This window comes from Pterocles gutturalis, unplaced genomic scaffold (assembly GCF_000699245.1).
Source record: "Pterocles gutturalis isolate BGI_N339 unplaced genomic scaffold, ASM69924v1 scaffold22022, whole genome shotgun sequence".
In the NCBI taxonomy this organism is placed as follows: domain Eukaryota; kingdom Metazoa; phylum Chordata; class Aves; order Pterocliformes; family Pteroclidae; genus Pterocles; species Pterocles gutturalis.
In genome coordinates, this window is record NW_010110876.1 from 1 (window position 1) to 17,045 (window position 17,045).

The 17,045-nt window shown below is 39.7% G+C and overlaps 1 protein-coding gene across 1 annotated transcript in view; it reads left to right on the forward strand.

The window, feature by feature from the left end:
• Positions 1-353: 353 nt before the first annotated feature.
• The window catches only part of DMD (dystrophin), a gene marked incomplete at its 5' end in the record, with an annotated part of 60,942 nt that continues 44,250 nt past the window's right edge, over positions 354-17,045 (forward strand). The window contains 4 exons of the mRNA XM_010073569.1: positions 354-555; positions 3,883-3,968; positions 6,574-6,731; positions 15,125-15,291. Of these exons, the coding sequence (XP_010071871.1) occupies positions 354-555; positions 3,883-3,968; positions 6,574-6,731; positions 15,125-15,291 (613 nt within the window). The remainder of the gene's footprint in view (positions 556-3,882; positions 3,969-6,573; positions 6,732-15,124; positions 15,292-17,045) is intronic.

The following is a 17,045-nucleotide window of genomic DNA, read 5'->3' on the forward strand; positions in this document are numbered from 1 at the left end:
CCAGCTCTCCTCAACATCCTTGTCTTTGTCTTTTTTTACTTACATAGTAATTGATGTACTATTTCCATAAAATCCAATAGCATAATAGGTATTTTACAGCTAAAAATGAAACAGATTTCACTTTTATGAACACTGCCCTCTAAGACCACAGCTGAATAAACAGTGCACCTGTAGGAGGCTTGAAACCAGTCTGGCACATGACTTTCAGAGGACATAAAATGTCCTCTGGCCAGGCGTGTCAGCCAAGTAAATTGTTCTACCTACTTTTTGTGTATGGGTAAAACAACCACTGTTTTTCTTCTGTCTTATTGTGTGGTGTTTTTGGTTTTTTTTTTTTTTTTTAATCTTAACAGTGGATCTCCTGAGCCTGTCTGCTGCATGTGATGCTTTGGACCAGCACAACCTCAAACAAAATGACCAGCCGATGGATATTCTGCAGATCATTAACTGCTTAACCACCATTTACGATCGACTGGAACAAGAGCACAATAACCTGGTCAATGTTCCTCTCTGCGTGGACATGTGCCTCAACTGGCTGCTGAATGTCTATGACACGTATGTATGGGTGCTCTGAAAGCTCGAGAGCTTTCCCAGCAGCACAAGGGGAAGGGGTAAAGCTGTCTGCCTCATTATAACGTAAACGGCTTGAAGCTGAAAAAAAGGGTGGCTCAAGTGAAAATAAACCTAATGGTTTAATGGCTGCATTTAGCTGAATCAATACAGCCTGTGGGTAGGCTTACAATCCTAGATTTATTAAGCTAAGCAATGAGAGAGGTGGAAAACAGAACAGTTTAAGCTGATTTGTGTGTTTAGAGCAATTGTGGGACTGCATATCCTCAGTAGGTCACAGCTTTGCATGGCTTTTTAATTTATTTAGATAAAGAAATTCAAGAGAACTATCAAGAAGCAACAGTATGAACACCATCATTTAGACTCTTGCATGTGTCTGTACTTTCGGTGTTAAACCTTTTCAGAGTTGTCCATTTTCTATAGCTTTCAATCTATAATTCTTGTTCAAAGATGGAAGAGGCTTATTTCTAATCTAGTGTGCTTATAACTGTTAGCATTCAGGAGATTTGAGAAATATTTAATCTAAAATTTAATTTTTAAAAGTCTACGTGTAGAAAATTTATGGGTATTTCTATTCAGTGGGTTAATGATGTTGCTCTTAATGCATAGGCAAATTGCAACACACGTTTGTAAATTAATTTTAGAACAAGCCATTATTTTTGTATTTGGTGACTTCAGTGAAAAAAATGTCAGTGGAAGTCTTTGTTTGAGTTTTTAAGGTTCTTATCAGCCACCTTCAGGCAGACATGCTCATTACTGTGGCAGAATAAACATTTATGTAAATAAATGGAAGGACATGGGACAATTACTGTATCTCCATTGATATTTTGAACTGTATTGAAGTACCATGACATTGTTCTTCCATCCACCTTTTATCACAGCACTGAAGCTCTGATGCACAGATTTGTACAGTCTCTTCCTGCAGGATCACTTCCGATAAGCCAGTCGCTTAGACCATCCTCTGCAGCAGCTGCAGTGTCCTGTGAAGTGGATTACTCAGATTACATTATATTTTTGTGTAGTGTTCCAGTAGTAGGGAATGGGGCTAAATTCATTTAAGAGCCAGGTTTTATTTCTTTAATCTTCTTTGGCTTTCACAGAACTCTGATCCACTTTTGAATTATCATCAACTATAAATAACATATAAATGAAGACACACAGTTAGCAAAGAAACAAGAAAAGATGTGCTAGGGATATTACTCCTGCTCAGCCATGTTAGAGGCAGAGATTCCTCATTCCTCAGAGGTCATTCCACAGGCTGCTCCTAAGCTGGACCGCACGGGTTAGATTTGCCATGTCCAGTCTGGTTTTCTTTATGTTGCACTATGCTGAAAGCACAACATTAGAAATTATAATTGGCTGCCTCCAGGCAATTCCCTAGGTATGCTGGGGAACTGTATATTGCAGGACACAGTGAAACAGAGAGGTGTTTTCTGTGTGAGGAAAGCTCATAGCTGTTTTGCTGAAATTCAGGTTTGAATTACCCTGGCAAGAGAGGTGACCTTGGGGTTACATTTGTGTAGTTTTCATTGTAAACTTAATAGGCAGAGATCAAACGAAGTGCATAGCAGTACCGGAGACATTTAATTAAATGTACTGAATCTTTACTTTTCTTATAATTGAAAACTGTCATTTGTAAAGATATTAATCAAATTCACAGTCAATGACTGATCTAATTATGGGCACAGCTCTGAAACTCCAGCACGTTTCAGATTGGTTTTAATTGATCAGTCACTCATGCTCGTTTGCAGTAGCATGCTAAATTATTGGTTTGACTTGGGAGGAGAGGCGAGCGAACTGAACAACTCATGATTTGTGCAAGTTTCAATTTAATATGCCTTGCAGGGAAATCATCATTCTACATTCTTCTCCTGTATAATTTGCATGAGCCTGGTATTCATCAGCAGGAGTTTCTCAGGGCACAGATGATAATTAATCTGGAAAAGATTTGAGGGAGAGGAGTAAGAGAAGTGGAGTGTGGAAAACAGAGGTAAACAACAAATGCTTATTCATGATAAAAACCACAAGATTCTTCAGTAAAAGGTTGCAAATTCTAAATTTGGCTTTGTCCAGCAGTTTCTGCCTGCACCTTTCATAGGGATTGCACAGGAGATGCTTAAGTAGATGAGCACCACTGGCTCCTGTGGCACTTCTGTAGGATTAAAAAGACAACATGCATTTTTGCCAAATAGTGCAGCCTGCTGCATGACTCTGGCATGCCTGTACATTATTTATCTTATTTCCAGTGGTGTTTTTGCTGGTGATGCTTCAAAACTGTTGATAAGGCTCTGCTTCTAAAGTCCTTTTTAGGCATTCGCTTTCTATACGGTCTATGTCTTTGTGTGCAATAGATGTTACATTGAAATGCTTGAAATGCTATCAGAAATAAGTCTTGGGGGAAGCCATCAGCTGGAAGTAAATTGAGCTAAACCCGATGACTGAGAGAAGACGTGAAGGTTTGTCGTTGCATCACCTGCAGCGCAGAGGAGGATGTTCTTACCGCAGTCATACTAAAAAGCAAAAGTAATAGGGTGGGCACATCACAAGGCAGGAGTGAGCATGAGGAGGAGGCTGACCAGAGGCAGCATGGGGACAGATGTGGAGGTACACCAGCCCCTTGGAACTGCACAGGACAGGCTTGAGTGCTGTGAGGAGTGCTCAGAAACCACATCGTCTTGTTAACAGCATAACTGTGCAGCTTGCCTGCCTTCTCGTGATTTCTAGGCAAGCTTCATCATTCACCTGGACATCTTACGAGTGCCTCTGTCACTCAGCGTTGCTGGCAGAGGCTGCTTTTTCATGCCTGGCCCTGTAGTGCCTTCTCACACAAGTCAGGGCAGGGCTGACAGACAGCAAGCAAAGACTTTCTAAAAAACAACTGCCACATCACGTTTCTAATTAAAGTGAAGCTATATTGTCTTTGGTAAAAGGTATGGCTACCTATTCCATCAGGGACCTCATCTTCTCTGAGAATAGCAACAGTTCATAGAGAAGACTTTTCAAATAAGCTTGGGGTAAAGACTCTTTACTCTCACTTTTGTCATAAAAAAGGCGGTGAGTAATTGCTTCCAAACGAGACTATTTCTGGTTGAATTAATAAAACAGCACAGTCCAGCTCAGCTACTGGCCTGTAGAGCCAGATTTTATATTTCAGTTCTAACTTACCTCATAACCGTCCAACATGTGCTGTGCAATGTGGTTCTGTATGGGACTTCCTTTATGATGACTGTGGCACTGCGGTGAACTTCATTATAGTAAACAAATTATGACATGAACAGATTATTTTATCAGCTACTGTTTCTTTTTCATTAGGGGTCGAACAGGAAGGATCCGTGTCTTATCTTTCAAAACTGGTGTTGTATCCCTTTGTAAAGCACACCTAGAAGATAAATACAGATGTAAGTCAATGTGATTCTTTTAGTTTTAGTTTATGTTTGTATTCAGTTTTTATTCCTCTTATTTATTGCATAAACATTTAAGTGGCGTACGAAGACATCCTTTTAGATAGTCCAGATGCAAGGGGTATTAATTTGCTCTGCCTTGTACTTTTTAAGTTATTTGTTTGGTGTGGTTTTAGGTAGTTCAGCACAGTGGTCCCCAAACTTTTTTGATCATGCACCCTTATCGGTAAAAAATTTTTGAGCATGCACCTCCAATAGATGTGTAAAAAATTATATACATGTACCACTATAATAATATGCTATGTACGTTATAAAATATACAGAAAACTGAAATTAAAAAGGCATGAGATAAAGATGAAATAAACAGTATTTTTAAGGGGTTTTAAATTTATTATTAGAACAAAAAAAACCCTCTCTTCCTGCAGCTGGGTGAATTGTCATGCACACCCCCTGTGGTGGGTGCACCCCCACCCGTTTGGAGACCACTGGTTTAGCAGACTTCTGTAAACAAAAATGCATGTCTACAGGGCATCTTCCATTATACCATTTAAAAATATATTTTTAACATATTTTCCACAGTGTGGTCAGAGTCTTATTATGTACATTGTAGTTAAATATAGTTGCTATCTTTAAATAAATATTAAAGGTATGCAAATTTTACATATTTTAATAGACCAAATCCTGAAATACTTGAAAAAATCCCACTTGAAGTTTTATTTTTATTTGACTAATGAATCAGTTCATTAGCGAGGCTAGGATCCAGAAAAGATCTACTGATAACAGTAGTTCCCAAGAGTAACTTTCTGGTTAAATTAACTGGTATCACTCATCCATGCATTTTTAAAAAAAACACTAAAAAAACAAGTTTTAGGATTTGACACAATACCATAGCTGTTTTTCATCACTTGTTATTATTCTGTTCTTCTGCTCATGAAAGTTGAAGAATGCTAAAGAGAAACCAGACAGTTCCAACAACGGAGTCTGTGCATGACTATGTATAATTGGATCAGAGTTTAGGGCAATCACTATGAATGTCACAGTTTAGATCTCTAGATGTTTCGTGTGGGTGTTGTGAAAAAGTATTCAGAAAATCTTTTAAGAAAATTACTCAGTACAGATATTTTTCAAAATGATATTTCATTGAGGATTATCAAATTTATAAAGGCAAATTTATTCATATTTTATAGTCTCCTGTGGTGTGTGTGCACAGTAATGCATAACCCCCCTTTTAAGGTTGTAGAATACTTATTGTTTTAATGATGGGGAAATTGAAAGCTGAATCGTTTGTGGGAGAGGAAGGAACTGTCTCTGCCAGGTTGTGGTCTGGCTTCACCATCCATGCCAAAGTCATAGTGCAATTGCTATTAGTATTGCTGCAAGTATGTGATGAGTCGCACCCCTTGAAATTTCTTCTCTCATTTGTGCAGCAGAGCAGAGCTGGTTGTGCTAAGGCACAAGTATTTAGGCTTGCAGAGGTGATGGAAGGATTCATACCAGAATTATTTATTGTAAAACTAGACTTGGCAAGAGTGAAATTCACATAATTAAAAAATAATCCTTCCTCTATCCATTCCTTTATTTCTTTGGAAGAGAACAGGTGTCAAAGCATCGCTAGGAAAGTTCTCTGGAGCAGTGCTGAAGCACCATTATAATTGTATCCCTGGTGTCGGGTGAAATATTAAGGCGGCTCCAAAAAAAGGGCATTATTTTAGTCTAACTGTGTGTTGCTCTCTCTCTTTTTTTTTTTTTTTTAACTCTTTGAAAAGTAAGGAGAATTTATTCAGGTCACGTATTGTCAACAGGGATATTACCAAATAAATATTTCATTTAATGCTAACCTGATTTTTCTTCTTATTATGAACTATAAAACCTCCTCAATGTATACTTAATGTAACTAATTCCCAGCAAATTAAATTGAGCTTACAATGGGATAATAATTCTGTCCTCTAAGGATTCTTTTCTAGAATGATGCAGTAACACAACATGGCTTTGAGTGACATTTTCACTTCCATTTTCCAAAGTGAAAACTTAATACGATATTAACATTCCCAGTGGATAGCTGGTTCTGTCATACTTTAATGTTTTCATTTTAGAAATAGTCATGGATTAAAAGATTATGATACATAGAAGTTAGGGAGCTCTTGTTTTTCATTTCAACTCATCTGAAAGAGAAATGGATTCTCTGAGTTGTACATTGATGACTAAGACTTGAAAATGCACTGTATGTTGCATGAGATTATTTTACTATTAAATGATATTTTTAAAACATTTATGTTGTTGTGGGTCAAAGACCCTGCTGCTTGGTTAGCTGTGTTAGAGAACCACAGCTGCTATTATCAGCAGTATCACACGTCCTGTGTTATAATGGCCTTTCTTCCCAGGTACAAGCCAATAATGCTGTTAAAAATAGTCACTAGACTGCTTAACAGAAAAAACCCAGCATTTATGGGAAGAGAAGCTTCCAAACTGAAGGTGCATTTGAGTTCACATCCACCAAGGCTGTTGACCACACTGGCGAGCCTCTGAAACAATGCAAACTTCACACTGTTTGCCATATCCCACTTGTGATGCTTTAGCACGTGTGTCCTGTTCCTTCCTCCAGACCTGTTCAAGCAAGTGGCAAGCTCCACTGGCTTCTGTGACCAGCGCCGGCTGGGGCTCCTGCTGCATGACTCCATCCAGATCCCTCGGCAGCTGGGGGAAGTGGCCTCCTTCGGTGGCAGCAATATCGAGCCGAGCGTCAGAAGCTGCTTCCAGTTTGTAAGTTTATGTTTGCTCGCTGTTAATTTTCTGATTTTTATTTTGTGTTGAGGTAGCCTGTCTGTTCTGAAGAGGACTGAAAATCTGGAAGAAGGATTAGGGTACTGAGGGTCAGTTAATGGTGGTGTTCATTGGTATATTAAACCGTTCCTTTGACGAGATGTATTTGAATTAGCCTGTTTCTCTGGCCGTGGTGTAAGAAGCCCAGATTATGCCATTATCCAGACAGAAATAATTGTCATCAAGGCTTATATTGTAACTGAACCCTGCAAAAAGTTTAAGTCTTTGTTAGGGCAGCTCCTGGTTTTACAGTTTTCTGTTGCTAGCAGTAGATCGCCATTTGTTACTGCCATGTTGGTGAACAGCGTGGTTAATCTAAATTTTGGACATATACATACCAGTGACAGGCAGGTGCCCAGGGGAGCAATAGGAAAGGATTGCCTGCCTGCGGTGCTGTCTAGAGGCGAGGAGTGCTCGATGGGCTCCTTTCTCTGCTTGAATGGATAATGCCAGTTTTCTTTAAAGAGTACTGAAAGCATTCCTGGCCTGTCTGTTGAGGAATAGGCACCAAATGGAGGCTCTTTCTCAAATATGTAAATTATGTAATCTGTGGAGGAAGGGAGTTAAGGGAATTATTCATCCTAACCAACAGTACAATGCACAAGATGAAGACAGCTGCTTAATGAAAAGGTAGAGGAGGAGAGGTAATGTGTGGTCTGTGATTAACTCTCAGTGCATCTTCTACATTACAATAGAAGAAATGCTTTTTTTCCCATCCCCTAACTGTCCCTCAGGGATTTTTTGTTTAGTTGAGGGTGAGGGAATTGTTTGCTTTTTTGCCTGCTGCTCAAGTTTCATTATGTAGTAAGTTGTGGTTCTGTAGTAAGCAAAACACAGCAAGTTGTTTTCAATGAATATTAATACTTGGAAGTAGTCTTGCACACAGTGACTATGAAAAGAATCTAATTCCAAAATCACCACAGACTTCAGTTGTGATGGAATGTTTGCTTTCTGTATCTTTTAAACTTCTTTTAACAGATGAATTCTACAGGATTCACATGTTCCCGTTCCCATCATTCATGTTTTGACCTTTTATAATTCTAATCTATATTTGATGATATTTCCAAATTAATGTCTGATAGGGCCAAATCCTGGGCAGATAACCCATGCTGATCAGTTATGCATAGTGATTTTGATAGCTAGGTTAGAGTCTGCTATGGCTTTCAAGACTCAAGTTCCACCTTGGGCTTTCAAGTGAGACCAGCACAGGATGATGCTGCAGTAAATCCATGGTCAAAAGTTGATTTGTGCAAATGACCTTCCTTGGAAATTAGGACTGTCTGAATTCTGTCATTTCCCCAAGCGAATGCCAGCAGCATTGAGAACACTGTTGAAAAACTGATAGGGAAAGTGACCTCAGAATATGACAAAACCATGGTTTTTTTTGAAAGGGGGCTGAGGTTGTGTGTTTATATTAGGAAAAAAAACAAATTCATAGTGATAGAACACACAAAAACAGTTTTTATAAAGTAGGCCTTGGAATAAATGTTTATTTGAATAAAATGAGTTAGCAACATTGTCATTACAAATGAAGACATGCTGTACCGCATCCAGCTGCCGGCATTTCCAGAAACAGCCCAAGCACAGCTGGGTACAACCTTTGACATGTTCATAAATCAGAACATTGGAAAACCTGAGGTTTCCTTCAAGCGCTGAAAAAGAGGTTTTCTTCTTACCTGCAGTAAGAGGAATTTCATCCTCTCTTTTTTCCTCCGGGTGAAGCTGCATTTTAACTTCCAGCATGAGGGTGGTTTCTGACCTGGGTTGCAGCAGAACAGATGATCTTCTAGGAGGACCAGAAAGGGGGAGGGAGGCTCAGCTGAGGGGAAATACAAAAATAGGGGGGATGGAGTCCTAGGAAGAGGAGCAGAAGTCCAAGCGTATAGAGAGCCTTGACAGAGGTGAGAGAGAAGGAACTAAGGAGTGGAAAGATAAGGGCTACCCTTGGAACGATGGCAAGGACAGTAGGAGGAATAATAGTGATGAAAAAAACAAAGATGGGTGGGATGAGGCATGAAAGAAAGCAGAAGCCAGGAATGGAGATGGGGGAAGAAAGAAGACCTTTCCAGGAGAAAGGAAGGAGAGGAGTACAGAGAGATCCTTTTGGTGTGGGATGGTGCTCCATGGGAGAGAGGAGGCTCTTCAGGCTGGGGAGGGGCAGCACAGAGGTGCCAGTGGAGGGGAGCAGGGAGCAGCTGGGGAAACAGAGCTGCTGGAGGAGCTGGATGGTTGAGGAAGATTGCACAGGGCTCCCAGCAGCCTCCTTTTAATGAAGTGAGATAATTCAATTTTTAAAAATGGTATGGGGATTCATAATTTACATTACTGAATTAAGTCAGTCTTTGTACACCCACAGTAAGGAATTTTTTGTTGTTGTTGTTTGGTTTTCTTTTTTTTTTCTTTTTTGTTTCTTTCTGGTGATGATAAGCCAGCAATAAATTGCAGTCATGTCAGAGTCTGCAACAAATGTGTGCTTCAGAAATGGCTCTCCCAGCCCCCCTTGGGTTAGGTGCCCTGGCAACAGCCTTGTCTGTCCGCACAACAGCAGTAAAAAAGGGGATGTTTACTGTTCCCAGCGATAGCAGGGGAAATCTCTCCTGCTTTTCGGTTTGAAGTGTAAGTCCTTGGGAATGAGGGTTGGGGAGGGAGGACTTCCTAGCACTGCTGTTAGCAGCAGCCTGCTTGCTGCCTGCTCCCGAGGAGTGGGTCCCCTTGCTGCAGGCAGCTGCTGCTGCCCTGTTCCCGGTCATCCCCCCAGCACCAACTCGTTTGCTTTCATAGTTTTCTTCATGTATGGGAAGGTGCTGAAAATAATTGTTGAGAGAAAAAGGATATTATGGAACTCATCTTTCCTACGTGGGGCAGGGGGATGTAATTTCTGCTTTGCAATTTTAAAGAGAAAATATTTTTAAGGGCGAGCAAAGAGCTTGATTTAATGACTGTTTGAAGACTATATAGTTCTGCCTGGGCTCAGACTGCATCAAAGCAATCTATAGATCCATGAAAAATTGAGTGAATTCAGTACTACTGCAGTGTGAAAGCACTTTCCTTTTAGATCTGTGATGGGTACATTTTTTAAGTAAACAGGATAGGGAATTGTTATGGACTGAAGGACACACATGCTGTGTTTTAATCACAGTGGAAAATTATTAATATGCTTTCCTTGTATAGTATAAATAGGTCCTAGGAATTCACATCACTGCCTTGGATGAGTTACTGTGACATTGGGACGTTAAGAACTGTGATTTGAAAACAGAGCGCATCTCAGTTCTAAATGTCTCTTACTGCTTCTCAGTAAAATTTTGGATATTTGGTTCTTGGTTATAAACTGATTTAAGTAAGCTTTCTTCTGAGGGTGCACCTGAAGTAGAGTACTTGGTGTGAAAAACTAATACAGGTGAAGCTCAGGAGTAATTAAATATGTACACTCAATTCATATCTGTATTTTAAACCTTCTTGTTTCATTTCACTCTGACAGAGGAAAGTATTTTAATATTCTGTGTTGTATAGTCTTCATTTCTAGGTTTGTACTTGATCAATGATCAGGCATGATCTGCCTGTTTTTACAACCACTGAACTGTGTCTGAAGCCAGAGTATTTACTCAGAGGAAGAAAAGCCAAAATAGGGGCCTGTTAGTCCCTTCAGGTGGAGTTTGGGTATTGCAGACCCTGGGCCAGGACCCTGATAGTGACTTTGGCCATAAATGGGATTTGAATTGGTTGGGCATTTGTTTCGTGAGGGGTGGGTTTGGGCTTGTTTTGGACAGTTAGAAAATATCAATACTGTGTACAAATAACTATATCTAGTTATATAGAGGTCTATGTGAAAATAACGTGCAAATGCAGTGTTACTGTTGAGGGACTTGGATCCCTTTTGAGAGATCCAGGCAGCCCTGTTTTCTGTTCATAGGATATTTCTTCTGCTCTTGGCTCTGACAGAGGAAACCTAGCCTACGGGAACTAGCAAATCCTTCCTCAAGCTGCTACGCTGTAAATGTCATAAACCAGCAATTCTGATTTTATTATTTTGTGAACCTGTGCCTGACTTTGGGAGGCACTCTTCAAGAGTCCTACAAGTGAACTGCTTTAAAGAGCTATTTTTAAATGTTCTAGTGTATGGGGCATGTGGAGTAGGAAGATGGTGGTTTTCAAGTGTGGATGATATAAAACTGTACACTGATTCACTTTTACGTTCCTGTTTTTTTGTATTATTGCTCTTTCCCACAACACTAAGAGCATTGACTGGAGTAGTCAGTGCAATCAAGTGTAATGCAAGGGCTCAAAGTAGTGATCTTAAACATTTGCTCCAAGGGTGGAGGCAGATTTAAGCACCTTGTATTACTCACAGTTACCTTTATAATTATCCTCTCTTGACCATAAAACAGTACTTGTCACAGAAATTATGAATTCTTGACTTTTGGTTTTTTACCAGCTAGAAATGGGGAGAACGCAAACGTATTGTGGAAGCCATTCAAGGGTGGAAGACAAGGTTCAACAGGGTTTGGTCAAACTCCAGGGAGACAGGGCTGCTGTTCATGGCTTGCTCTGAATTTTTAAACTTTAACAGGTCATAAGAATCGCATTCCTTAGTTTGGTTTGTCAAAAATAATAGTTACCTAGACTAATGTAAAGCATTCCATTCCAGATTAAAATCACTACTAAATTAACAATGTTAATTTATTTCCAATTAATTTCCTACACTGCACATAAACAGAATACAGCTCATCAAAAATGTTATCAGAAATTTGTGCTTTATTGTCTGACTCTGTCCAAAATCATATCACATTGCTTACGTAAAATCACAACTGTATTTTGGAGCGCGTTTCATATTATGGATAAAGTTAATATAGCGTAGAATATTTTTTAAAGTACTAGCTGGAAGATGAGAGGGGAAAAAAACAAAAACTCTCAAGTATTTCATAAAGATGCTAGTACCACCCAATTTCCTATTCCTCCATTGTTTCTGCAAAATAAATACTGAAAAACAGATGTCTGCAACATGATGAATTTGAATGTCCCCCACAACAAATAGTTACTTGTAAGCCCAAAAGGGCTTTATGAATTTTACTTTATGATTCACTCTGTTATTACCATAAAAATTGGGAGTTACACAGAAATATGTTCAAGAGAAAAACCATTAATATTCTTTACAGCTTGATCTTGTTGGTTCAGATATGAACTGTATGAATTCAGACTTTTTCCCTTATGTAAAATCTTCAGCTGCTGCCTTTACCGGATTTAGAGATTATTAAAAAAAATAGTAATAGCAGCTCAGGGAACAGTCAAGAACTGTCTGTCCTATACTGTCTGACCCTGACCAGCTTTTCTCCACGTGGCTTTAAATCTTCATGTAACGTAATTCGGAACCAGTTCTGATACATTTTAATGCACCTAATCTCTCAGCACAGGTTTTGTACAGCCAGTGTGCAGAGCCCTGGGTTGGCAGCTGTTGGGACTGCTGTCAATCGACAGTGACTGCAAAATTAAAATAGATCTTTAGATGTTACAGAAAGTCTTTTCATCGCCACAACATTTTCCCTGCAAATTTAAAGCAGCTACAAGTGGAGTGTGGCGCTTTGAGCAGCTCATTCTTATTCTGACTGCAGCTTGCACTGCAGCATTTCTGTACACTTCATGTTTTTCTATTAGAAATGGCATATTAAAGAGATCCTCTTAAATTTTTTTGGAGGCTTAGAGGACCTCTTTATAGAAAGTGCAGTCTGCTAGGCAGGGTAATGGTTTGCCAGTGTAGTTTCTGGCTGATGCTGGCTCACTGAGTAAGCCACAGAAAGTCTCTCCCCAGCCCTTTTACTGGCCTGGCTGCTAGATGAAAAATAGACATATAGGTGATCATATTTTATAAATGTGCCTTTCTCTTAGGAGAGTTCTAGAATTAATTTAATTCTCTTGAATTCACAGATGTCCTGCAGCAGAAGACAGTATCAACTGTTCCAGGAAAATTCTGTTGCCAGTGTTGGCTGGACTTTATTGTACTTTTGTTTTTCTCTCTTTTTTCTTGGGGAGGAGGGGGGGTCCTAAACTCTGTAGTGAGTGAAATTCTATGTGAAAAAACAAAGGAGTGGGATTTAATGCAGAAGTCTCCAGAAATATTTCAGTAGGTGAAAAAGAAAAGGGTTATTCCATTTCATATAAGACCTGTAGTGAATATTAAATTGTGAAGTACTTTATCTGAATAACGGTAGTTATGTTGTGGCTTGATGATTTTAACCCGAACATCCAAAAAGGATGTGCATGACCGTACTAGAAATCCATATATGTGGATCTTAAATGCAGTCATAGGAGTCTTTAGATGGTTTCCCAAATTAGTATCTCAAGAAGGAAGCCCTGACCAAAAAATCTCTTTGTTTCTAATTAACCAAAGTATTGCAGCATCATTTTAAGTCAATTTTAATGCAATGCATTATTCAGGAGATACTCTGGGGGTTTTTTTCCAAATCTTTCTTATGGCCAGAGGTTCTGTCTAGGAGACTTGGAATTCTTCTCAGTCTTCAAGTATTGATCAGTTAATTTGTTTTTCAAGATTATAAACACTGTTAGCTTTTTTTTAAAAAAAAACAAAACAAAACAAACACATAACTAATTGGTTTTCCCTATAGTTCGCTCTCTATTACATCAGTTGTGATATTTTTTCTCCAAATTCGTTGCTAGCATTTTTCGTTGAATAAAATTTTAGATAGGTCACACTAAACTCAGATTGCATGAGAAACTGGAAAAGTAACTGAGAGCGAGCATAAAAAATCCCAGCACTCAATCCCCTCTTCATCTTGGTTCATGTACGTGATACATTAATGCTTATTATTTATTTAAATGCTTCAAATACATTTGGAACCACAAAGGAAGACAGTTTGCCTTGTGAAGTTTGAAATATAAAAGACTGGGCCTCTGAGGGCTGTATTTGAAAGCCCAGAGAAAAGGAAAACAGAGGATTTAAATATATTCAGTCCATAAATATGCTGGTTTTGTTGGGTAGCATGGAAGGAAATGTCTCAAGGAATTTGAATTAGCACATAGTGATGGTTTAGAGAAATGGAGTGGGATGGTATCCTGCTTCATCATTTGAGCTGCTCCCTGTGCAAACCCATCCTCCTCCCTCCCGTTCTCCCTGCTAGAGCCCTTCACTGTTTCCACCTTATCCATCACCTTGCTTTCAGCACTGAAACCAACTCCAAGGTTCTTAGATAACCAGTTTTGTGCTGGCTTCGCACCACCTTGTACACCAGAGAGACGTTCCCTCTGAACATTGACACCATCACTTCACTGTTTTCCTTAAAATACCTTTTGATGCTCTTTGGCTTTATTCTGCACTGTTCTTTGCAGTGCCTACTCTGCCAGTACGGTGTCACCACTACCCATGTAGATAGATCACTGCTGTCCCCCATTGCCTTGTGTTTCTCATCTCTTTGCCATTTCTTTTTCCATACTATAGGTGCTGCCACATGGGGGGGGGATATATCATTTTTTGGTGTGTGCGTGGTGCCTGCTGTAATGGGATTCAGCTCTGTCTGTGACTGAGCTGTCTTGAAGTTACCATAGAAGAGACACCTGAAATAATCATAGTGCTTAGGGTGTGATAGGAAGGCAGCAGAGCAACAGGACTGCCGGGAAGTTGTCATAGGCTCTTTTGCTGCTGGCAAAGAGGTGAAAGTGGGAGGTGGTAGAATATGAGGCTAACTCAATGATATTCTGTGCAACAAAACTGTATTGTGTTTGCAGGTAATGACAGGAAATTTAGAGATGATATAGTGGGAAGAAGGATTTTGAGGCATTTAAGGAGGCAGAGAGGTTACATGTTCAACAACAGGCTTGAGAAGGGATTTGAATTATTTCCTTACACATGCATTTAGAAGAAAGGTCAGTATGATAATGAAGGACGTTAAAGAGAAAGAAATTTTGATCAAAAGATGTGCAATTTTTAGGGCTTAGATAATACAAACTAGTTTTAAAATGGGTGAGAAGCAGTGCTATGCAGGCACAGATGAGAGAGATGGGAAACATTAAATCAGGCATCAAAGGTGATCCTGTAAGTGGATGATTTGCTCTGTGACAGATTACGTGTAGTGCTGCCTATTGTAATAGGGAATAAGAGAAAGAGAGATTTGAAATGTTAATAATAGTGTTCAGTTCCTGGCTTGAAGGCAGGATCCTGGAGATTTATTTTTTTTAAATGAATGGCTGGACTGGGGGAAAAGCTGGAGTATATTGAGAGAAAAGATGAGGAATAGGCGGGAAGCGAACGGCTTAAACTATTAATTAGCTGGTAGTAGAAAGATCACTTGTGCTCAGCCCCTGTCTTTCTTCCCCTTGTGTTACAGGCCAACAACAAACCAGAGATTGAAGCAGCCCTCTTCCTGGACTGGATGAGGCTGGAACCACAGTCCATGGTGTGGCTGCCCGTCTTGCACAGGGTGGCTGCTGCTGAGACCGCCAAACACCAAGCGAAGTGTAACATCTGCAAGGAGTGTCCAATTATTGGATTCAGGTACAAGCTCTCTCCCTTTCTGTGTGTACTACTGCTTGGTGGAGCAAGAGCTCTGCTTGTTTTCAGGCAAATCGTGCTTGATTGTTCAGGGAGAAAAATCATTGTGACAGGGCACAAGGCAGTCACACTTAGACTACTGGGTACAGCGATGTGAGAGTTGAAGAGAACGAAAATCATCTATCAGTTAAGATATGGCCCTTCCTCAGTGTCCTGCTCTTGCCTGCAGTCCTCCTGTGCCACAACCAAAGTACTGGTAGATTGCACAACTAATATGATTTGGTTTACATTCCATCTGTCCTATACCTGCAGTTACATTTTCTGAATTGTATCCTAATGAATTTCTTTCTGTCGTGGTATAAAGCAAGGAAGCAAAGCAAGGAAGTGCCTTTACAATTTGCAGACGTGTAAAGTTACATGTGCCTTTCTCAGGGAAAGAATGGAGTTGGTGGAACATTAACCTGGACTGAGGGAAATGTTGCTGGTCTATTTAAACATCTGGATCAACACCATGGTTACTATGGCAATGAATAAGTCACTGTGTTGTAAAATGGCTGTGTGTTGGTATGCCTGTTGAGAATCCACTTAGCGGCAAAGTAAATACTCACTTTCAATTATGCCTAGACTTGTTTTATCACTTTGCTTTGCAATAGCCGCTTTGCATGGTTTCTTTCCTTTTTATGCAGAGTCTTCCTTTACCCTTGGCATTTCTTTCTATGGTACCATGTTGTTTACAAAGAGCTTTCTGTAATTTTGTTTCTAAAAACCAGATAGACAACAGCAGCAGGCAGTAGTAGCACATAGAAAAGCCATCATTTCACTCTAACCTGGGAGAGTATGAATGTTGCTTTTATGCCTGTAGTGGGGCAGTGCTTTCTCCTGTGCGATTCGCAGGCACTGGGAAACAGGGGAAATAATGAAGATATCGCTTTGTTTTGAATCTGATTTTTTCTTCAGTGAGGCTGTTCCTCTAATAATCTAAATTATTCTTCTGCTGCTTTTATTCTTCTTGAATATCTAATCTGGGAAATGATAAACATTACTGAGGAAGAGCTAGGGGTGAGATGTGAGTAGTTCAGCACATCTACAAAGTCAAATCCCATGCCCAGATATGGCGTATGAAACTACTGAATTGCAGGGTTTTGTATAAACAGCCCAAGACAAGTAGAATTGAAAAATGCAGCACTTGGAAAATCAAATGATGGCAAGTGAATGGATAGTCTGTAGTGAGCATCGAGAACTCAGGAGGCGGACACTGGAGCTCTCTGTTTGCATCCAATTTTACTTGTCTGATCTCATCTGGCTCTTAAATTTATATAACAAATCTATTATCATGATAGTTGAATCTGTCGCAGATTTTTTTTCTCTGGCTTTGCAAGTCATTGAGACGCTGTGTACACACTTGACAAAAAGATACTGTATTGGGAGGCTTTTAGAAAGCTAATACTGTGTGCCTCAGTAGGTGTAAAACAATGTTCTTTTGAGGTCATTGTGACTGAACTGCTTCGCGTATTTGGAACAAGACAACCCTTATGCCTCCAGCTCTTTCAAGCACTTCAGCGTAGCAGATAGAACAGTTAGATGCCTCATAGAGCTGATGAGATTAAATAATGGCCTGAAAGTGCACTCGGAGTTTTGCATGGATGAAATTCCATACAGGAAAATTGTTTTGATAGAGGTGCTAGGAAGGACACAAACAAATTCCTGCCTTGTATGCAGCACTTAGGAGTTTGCTGGAATGATTTGTTGAGGAGGAC